We start from the raw sequence: 9,099 nt of genomic DNA, 5'->3' as shown, positions 1-9,099 counted from the left end.
GGCAATACGTAAACCTTGATGCAGGGCCCAGAACTCGGCCTCGTTATTGGTCATCTGCCCTCCCCAGTCCGCAAAAATCCATCTTACTTGGTGGTTGCTGTCTCTGAAGATTCCCCCGAAGCCAGCTTCGCCCGGGTTCCCCTTCGAGGCCCCGTCGAAGTTTAGCTTGATAAAATGATCTCGCGGATACCTGAACTTGTCTGGACTTTGAGTTCGCATGTCCTGGCTTGTCGAACATTTAAAGTGAACCATCTCCATTTTAAGATTTAACTTGTTTTAAATTTCCTGTTCTTCCGAGTTAGTTTTCCAATCATCATTCTCCCACTTCTCGACAAGGATAGTCTCTCGCATACTCTCGATCACCCGATCCCAAATAACCTCTGGACCTTTCGCAGAATTCTGAAATACCCTCCTATTTCGTTCCTTCCAGACCATCCAAAGTATGAAGGGAGAGATAAGGTTCCATGCCCTCTGGACAACCTTGCATTGAAAGGTTTCCTTGCTCCACTGGAAAACCAATTCAGTAAATTCTCTGGTATTAAATCCTGATTTGTTGAACAGTCGTTTAGTCGTCCTCCAAAGTTGCTCTGTGTAGGGACATTTGACCAACAGATGATCTCTAGTCTCGGTATCGTTGTTGCATAGATAGCATCGGGAGGGGCCAATGAATCCCTTCTTCTGAATTCGATCCCAGGTCAGAATTTTGTTTTTTGAAGCTAGCCAAACAAAGATGGACACCTTAGGCCACCAGTTGCTTTCCCAGATTGTTTTCCATTCCACATTCCTGTCACCTCTGTCTTGAGAATCCATTAAGTAATAAGCCTCTTTCGTTGTAAATATTCCCTTCATAGAGTATCCCCACCGGAGGATGTCTTTCCCATGTCGTTCTCTGATTTTCCTTGATCCCATTTCTTTTCTGTAATATTCTTGGAGCTCTGGGGTAAGTTCACGATCCCACTCTGTCGGGTCCTCCCAGACTCTCCATCCCTCCGACAGTTCATTTGTTTTCCAATAATCCTTAACACTGGATCTGTTTCCTTCAATTCTACCTCGGATCTGCAGGAGGTCCTGACTGTTATTTAGCCTTTCTCGTTGTTGCCACCTATCTTCCCAGAAGTTGGTTTCACTGCCTCCTCTAATTTCCCAGAAAGTATGTTTGCTAATTAGATCTCTGTTTTGGGAGGCAAGTTCCCAGATAGAGGAGCCTTTGGGGATTTCCTGCTGTCTTAGGATATCAGCCGGAGAATTTGGCATTCTATATTTAGTCCTCCATATGTTTTTCCAGAGATCATTTCCACCACTGAGCCACCTCCACCACAGTTTAGCTCCCAAAACCCTATTAAGAATTTCCGGGTCCCTTAGACCTAATCCTCCTTTTTCTTTTCGCTCTATTAGCTGACTCCACGAGACCAGGGCCCATTTTTTCTTCTGATCAGAACCACTCCAAATGAATTTCCTTATGATTTCCCTGATTTTAGCACAAACCCCTGCTGGGGCAGCCATAATCGCTAATGGGTATATAGGAATAGCCTGAAGGACCGACTTGGCAAGAACAACTCTGCCAGCAATATTCAGAACTCTGAAAGCCCAATTTGAGACCTTGTTATTTAGTTTGTCTAGAACCCCTTGCCAGTTTCTCACCTTTTTTGAGGTGAGGTCCAGAATATTACCTAAATATTTAGTAGGTAATTCTCCCCTCTTGAATCCAAGAATTCTAATTAGATGGGATTTGACCTGATCCATTGTATTGAAGATGAAGATGCATGACTTGTCCCTATTAATTTCTAACCCAGAAGCCTTGGCAAATAAGTCTAGGATTCTCTTAAGATGTCGAACTTCTCTTACCGTTGGTTCCCCGAACAGCATAATGTCATCAACAAATTGTTGATGTGTTAGAGGCAGGTTGTTTCCCCAAAGTTGCAACCCTTTTATTCTGTTTGCTGCTCTTTCCTGTTTAATAAATCGACCTAGTCCTTCAGCGGCTAGAATGAATAGAAAAGGAGACAATGGGTCTCCCTGTCGAATGCCTCTAGAGGCATTGAAAGTTTTTGAGGGACTTCCGTTAACCAGAATAGAAAAGTGGGGAGAGGAGATCAGGTTATGAATCCAAGCAATCCATCTTTGGTGAAAACCAAATCTCTCCAGGACAGTTTCCAGATACTTCCAGTTAAGCCTATCATATGCTTTGGATAAATCCAATTTGATCAGCATTCCTTTTTGTTTTTTAACCTTTAGAGAGTGGATCACCTCCTGTGTTACCACCAGCCCATCAAGTATCTGCCTTCCTTCCACAAAACCAGTTTGTTCAGCCGAGATTAGATTGTCCAAGAGAGTTTTTTAGTCTCTTGGCAATCAGGGATGTTATCATTTTGTAAATGACATTACAAAGAGCTATAGGTCTGAAGCCACTAGCCTCTTCTAAGTTGTCTCCCTTAGGTATGAGGGCAAAAAAGGTAGAGTTAAGAGCAGGCCATACCTTTTGATTTATTCTTGATTCTTCTACTAGATCCAGTATCTCTCTTCCCAAGAAGTGCCAGCCTGCCTGGTAGAAGTCCACTGTGAAGCCATCCGGCCCAGGAGCAGTCCCTTTTTTCATATTCTTCACAACTTCCTCCAGCTCTTCTAGGGTCACGGCCCTCATAAGCGCTTTGTTTTGTTCCTCAGTGACCAGACTGGGGATGGCTGAGCAGATCTCTTGAATGGCTCCCGATCTATCCACTTGGGGTTCTGTTAGCATCTCTTTGTGGTAATCCATCAGAACCTGTTCTATCTCATTCTGCTCTACCACTCTTTTCTCATTCTTGTCTTTAATCGAAAGGATTCTGTTTCCCTGCCTATGTTTGATCATTGTCTGGTGGAAGAATTTTGTGTTTTTCTCCCCCTCTCTTAACCATTTTATCCTAGATTTCTGGCGCCATAGGATCTCCTCTTGCTTTCGTCTCTCTTCCAATCTGCCAAGGATTACCCCCTCCCTGTTGATGCTTTCCTCTGTTCTGCCTTCCAAAATTATCTTCTGCTGCAGATCTGCCATTTCCCCTTCCAGCTTTTGTTTATCTTCCAAAATATTGCCAAATTCCTCCTTGTTCCATTTTTTTATTTTGTTTTTCAGCTCTTTCAATTTAAGCTGGAACGTATGCATTCTACATCTGCCTTGACTAGTACATTGATTCCACCACTCCTCTACTTTCTTAATGAAATCAGGGTCCCTCAACCAAAAGGCTTCAAATCTGAAAGGTCTTTTCCCCTGAATCTTCTTGATATCCACCTCTAATCTAATCGGCCAATGGTCTGATCCCAGAGATGGAATGATTTTGGCCTCCACGAAAACATCTCTGTTCATGATGTCTTCAGATACCAGAAATCTATCTAATCTGGAAGCAATTTGATTCTTACCTCCCCTTCTATTGTTCCACGTGTAGACCCCATTGATGGTCTGGACGTCAACAAGCCTAAGTTCTGCTATCATATCATTGAAATTATCCATGAAGTGATCCCTCTTCCTAGTCCCTCCTTTCTTCTCTTCCAAGGATCTGATCAGGTTAAAGTCTCCCCCAGTGATCCAAGCAGCTTCAGGGTAAAGTCTGCGGACCGATTTGAAACTGTTTATGAACTGCTCTTTTTTTCCAGGGGTCGGAGGGCCGTAGACTCCTGAGATGACCACCTGATGATTGGTTCCGACTATCCTGCCTAGCCCAGTGAGGATGCCGCTCATACTGGACCAGTTTTCTATGATGATTTCATTGGGGTTCCACAGGACTGCAATACCTCCTGCAGAACCGATTGCATCTTGTCCAATCACTTGATACTGTAACCTACTTTTTTCTATTATTGCTTCGAGCTGCTGGATCAAAATCTTTGTTTCCTGTAAGATCATAACACTAGGTTTCTCCTTGTTTAACTTGTCCTTCAGATACCTCTGTTTGCCTTTACTATGCAAACCCCTAATATTCCAACTGATCACTATCATTTAAAACTTTTTGTAAGAGGGGAAGAATACCTCCGACAGAGGTATCACCTTTCCTGAGTTTATCAAAATTTCTCCCACCGTCTGTATGGTCTCACTCATTGGTTTTCGGCCTCTTTTCCTGCTGTTTTTGCCAGAGTTGGCCATTCCTTTATCCTCATTCCCCTGTTCGCTTTCTGTCATGGTTGGTTTATCCGGAGGCTCTCCTTTTTTCTCTTTATATTTCTTGAAAACTTCCTTATACAACTGTTTTTGTTTTTCAGGTATGAACCTGCTATCCAGATACTTCCATTCCTGGAGTAACCTTCTCATAATTTTCTCTTCTTCTGCTTCGTTTTCAGGCGGGTTTTCCACTTCCATCTTAGATTCCTGTTCTGTTTCTGTTGACATCTCCTCTGGTTTTTCTCTGTTTGCTTTGTTTATATTTGTTTCGTTTTCCTTACCTTTCTCCTCTCCCGCTATTTCCATGGGGGTATTTTCCGGGTCCTCATCATCTTCCAGGTTTACTTCATAATCTTCATCTTCACTCTGCAGTACCTGAAATTTGTTTTGATTATTTATTTTGCTCGGTTTTTCCTGGGGTTGGGTCTTTGATGTCTCTTTGTTCTGTCGTTTCTTCCTTACTACCTGTTGGAAGCCTTTCTCAGCATTTCTCTGTTGATCCTCCTGTCTTTTCTTGGATTCTTCCTCTTTGTTCAGAGTGCATTGCCTGTATAAATGGCCATATTCATGGCAGATGCGGCATCGAAAAGGGATATGTTCGTAATCAACTGGCTGCTTCCAGATTTCATCATGATACTCTACTTCGACATTTTCTGGGAGGGGCTCTGCCAGATTTATGTAAACACAGATTCTCGCATAAGCATTGTACTTACCTCGTTTCGTAGCCTCTGCAATTTTGACAAAGCTCCCAATCGTATTGCCTATTCCCTCCAGAATTTCAGGGTCCCAGAACTCATCAGGAAGCCCAAACAATCTGACCCAGACTGGTGCATCAAGCATTTTTTCCTTTTCCGGATTGTATCTCTCTTCCCAATATTTCATGAACAGGCCTGCATTGTTCAAGAAATATGGTCCCTCCTCAAAGATCCGGTCTTTATCTTCCAGATTGGAGAAGATTGCTGTGAAAAAACCTTGGGCTCCAAGTTTGAGATCTACCTGTCCCCTAGGTCGCCATCGCTGGTCAATCCATCTGTAGAGTTCCCGCTCAGAAGGCCAATACCCAACAAAGCGGCATATTATGGCATGGTCTTTCATGTAGCTATTATACTCTTCCAGCTTGTTGTGGGGAACCACATACCTTGGTTGTTTTTGAGCCCTAGGTAGGCATTTACCTCTCATTCTTTTCTGCCACAGATTACCCATTACTGGGGCATAACCTTCCTTCTCCGTGTGCTGTTCTCCTTCTTTGCTAGTCTCACCCATTACCACGTTTTTGAAGGAGGGGGTCTCTCCCCCCCCCTTGGCTCCCCCATTCCGCTCAGGGCGTTTTCTGGGGTTCAGAATCTCGTTTGCTGTTGAGATCCCCGAGACCAACCCGTGTCTGCAGGCTGGGGTACGCTGTCCCCGCAGAGCTGAGAGGCCTAGCCTTCGTCTGAACCTTCCTGCAACCTCTGTCAGCGTTGTCCGTTCTCGCAAACCCTAGCACGCATCGCTCCTCTCGCTGTTCTCCCGGATATATATATATATATATATTATATATATATTAAATAATTAAAAAATAAGTTATTATAATAAATATGTAATTATGAGTGAGAGTTATATTTTTTTTTTTTTACGAGTGATTATAAGTATAATTAAAAATAATTATAATAATAATAAAATTGACAACTATGTATATATATATATATATATATATATATATATATATATATATATATATATATAGATATATATATATATATATAACTGCAAATAATTTAATAAATAACTAATTTTAAATTATCATGAAAATATAAATATTTAATAAACTATGAATTATAAATTATAAGTTTTTTAATTTATTATAATTTAGAGTAATTAAGATATAATAATAATTTGTAAACCATACACCATCTATATGTATATATAATTGAGGGTATACATTTATATCTATATGTATAATATATTGAGGGTATACATTTATATTTGGAATACATTTAGAATATAAATGTTTATGGGAGGGGTCGAAGATGACACTCATTTCTGGGGTTTCTTAAGTGGCGTCTAAGTCCAGAGAGAGCTTCACATAATATGTTAGAGTACAAGTTTGGAGTTTTTCATATTTTGTAATTTATAATATATATAATATTATTATGAATAAAGATGTTGGTAATTAAAGTGCATTGGTTGTAAATTTTGTTATGTATAAATAATTTTTTTTTTTGTTAATATAAAAATAAATAAATAAAAATTTATTATGTATAAATAATATTTTTTTGTTAATAAAATAAAAAATAAATAAATAAAAATTTGTTATGTATAAATAATATTTTTTTGTGAATCATCATCACTATTATCATCATCATTATGATGCATCATTATCATCATCACTTTGAAAATATAGATATCTAATAACATAAAATGTTGAGTTATATATATCATCAAAGTTAATAATGAATTTAAATTTGAAAATATAGATATATAAACATAAAATTTTGTATTTTGTATTTCATTAAAGTTAAAATGAATTAAAATTAAAATTAGTTGATTGTAAGGATATAAAATTTATAAGCGTTGTCTTTCTCTCTTAATTTTTTTTTTTTTAAGATTATTAACATTATTTTTTGGGAAGTTATAGGTTTTTATTTGAAAAAAACTAATTATGTTACAATTTGCATGTGTTTGAGTAACATTATAATTGAAAAAAGGCTACAAGCAACTTAATCAAACAATAAAGTAGTAAAAGTAGTAAAGTGCATATAGCTAATACACAAATGTACAAAATACATCAAGAAAAACCTCAAGCCCCACCAAAGCATCATCGAAATTATTATAGAGGATTGAGCATACAACGATGTGTTTACGTTAATACAAATTAATGCATTCAAGACAATACCCAGTGCATTTAAGACAATACCCAAGCATGCAACGATGTGTTTACATTAATACAAAGTAATGCATTCAAGACAATACCCAAACACAAACCTATTTACAAGAGAGTGACCTAGGAGTCAACAAAGTATTTAAGCTGGAATAATAAGATCAAAAACTATAGAACACAATAATAACTATTCAAGAAAAAAACATATAACAAATCTAAAGTATTAAAACCCATAGAACACAATAATAACTATCCAAGAAAAAAAAATATAACAAATCTAAAGTATTAAAACCTAGGATGACAAACCAAATAAGACCAGGGAAAAAAATGTGGGGTAGAAAAACTCAACCAAACTCACCAATACAATAAACCATCTCAAAAACTCAACATGCCTCATCAATGCAACAAAGAAACTCCAATAATTGTATAAGAGAAGTTATGCTATTGAGCTAAATCCGAGAAAAAAAATAACCAAATTAAACCAGTGCAATGCAATCATACAAGACTTACCAAAAACCTTCCAAAAACTTGGTTATAAATGTGCAAAGTGATCCACCAAAAAAATATTATATAAAAAAACAAACCCAATCCCAATTTTTCCATGTCACCAACAAAACACACCATAACTAAACACAAACAACCTATTAAACTAAAAACAAAAAAGCTTCAATTTTGTGAAGCCAATAACAAAAAAAAAACACCATAATTAAACATAAACAACATGTGGAATTATATTATAAGAATGAAAAAACACCATAACTAAACATAAACAACATGTTAAACTATGTTATAAAAATAAAAATGTAAAATACTCTACATACACCAATACCAATAAAATATAAAATGTGATACTAAGTACGAAACCATAATAAAAATATAATATATAGTAAATGCAAAACAAAACAAACCGCTACGAAAAAAGGAAAAAAACAAATTAATAATAAATAAAAACCTAGCCACCTGAAGACTCTCCCTCTTATTTTTTCCCTCATCCATGATATAAAAAGTATTTTTAGATATATATAAAAGATATACCATATCACATTTAACAATTTTTAATAATTTCTATCACTTTAAATCTAATGTCACTTCGTTGAATATCTAACCACATATATACATATATAAACTCTTAACATTAACTCGGATTTTAAAGCAAATCACAACTTAAAAGAATGATAATGGTGTTGGGTTTCGGGACAAGTTAGTGCGCCCTGCATTTAAATTAAAAACCATAGAAGATAAAGAAGACAAAAATGTTGTTTCAAATTAATTTTATATTAATCCCATTAATTAACGGTTTAACGGGGTTGTCGCGCGGGCCCCACCCTGTGCAGCAGTAGCTCCATGTGGCAGGTCGCAGCACCTGCACATGAACTCACTTATGGGTGTCAGATACGCAAACAGTTTCTACATTATTGCTGTTACCGGTGGGTTTGCCTGCGATGTCGGTGGACAGCTTTTTTCTTCACCAAATTACGACCAAAGCAGTTCAGTTTTACCGGTGGGTTTGCCGGCGATGTCGGTGGATAACTTTTTTGTTCACCAAATTACGACCAAAGTAGTTCAGTTAAGTACAAAGACGGCTCCTCTAAAGACACTGAATAAATTCCGACCAGCTTCCATTAAAACAATGCATTCAACACTAGTACCTTTCACGCTTAGGATTTATTATAGATATAAAAGTGGAAACTTAAAGGTAATGTGTCGCAAAATAGGATAGAGTGTGACCAAGAAAGTGTACAAGAAAATAAAAAATAAAAAACCACAAATAAAAATAAAAACCTAAAAAACCACAAATAAAAATAAAAACCCACAAATAATGTGTGTGCAACAGAGTCATTGACTTAAAAGCTTCTTATTTCACAAGAAGAGTGTGACCAAGAATTAACTATAAATATGTGTGTTTGTTGGCTTCTCAACTTGACACGTGAGAATCCAGTGACAGTCTGAATCCTTCATGACTTTGGTGCGTTCATGAGAGGACTTGTATCAGTGCCAATAAATATCCCAGGCACACCTTTTGCAAAAGCAGTTCAAGTAATTTTACATGATTTCGTGATTTTGATACTGCCAGAGAAAGAACCTTTTCTGCTGTGCAGATGATAGTAGAAGA

General features: G+C 37.4%; 1 protein-coding gene across 1 annotated transcript; it reads right to left on the bottom strand.

The window, feature by feature from the left end:
• Window positions 1–276: 276 nt before the first annotated feature.
• Window positions 277–5,389, bottom strand: LOC149264204 (uncharacterized). The gene is made up of 4 exons (XM_089397322.1): window positions 3,998–5,389; window positions 3,185–3,862; window positions 2,477–3,079; window positions 277–2,250 (listed from the first exon to the last, which is right to left on the bottom strand). The coding sequence occupies exons 1-4, from the start codon at window positions 5,387–5,389 to the stop codon at window positions 277–279; spliced, it is 4,647 nt and encodes a 1,548-aa protein (XP_089253448.1).
• Window positions 5,390–9,099: the final 3,710 nt, after the last annotated feature.

The sequence above is a fragment of the Pinus tabuliformis genome, chromosome 6 (genome assembly GCF_031772625.1).
Source record: "Pinus tabuliformis cultivar Carrire ecotype Pingquan chromosome 6, CPIR1, whole genome shotgun sequence".
Lineage (NCBI taxonomy): Eukaryota > Viridiplantae > Streptophyta > Pinopsida > Pinales > Pinaceae > Pinus > Pinus tabuliformis.
Note: the sequence above shows the minus strand (reverse complement) of the source record. Positions and strands in the feature narration are given on the sequence as shown.

Coding starts and splice junctions, on each gene's coding strand:
- LOC149264204 (XM_089397322.1), bottom strand. CDS start 5,389: ATGGGTGAGACTAGCAAAGAAGGAGAACAGCACACGGAGAAGGAAGGT. Junction 3,863..3,997: donor AGGTGATACCTCTGTCGGAG/GTATTCTTCCCC, acceptor ATGATCTTACAG/GAAACAAAGATTTTGATCCA. Junction 2,251..2,476: donor AATCAAGAATAAATCAAAAG/GTATGGCCTGCT, acceptor GTGGTAACACAG/GAGGTGATCCACTCTCTAAA.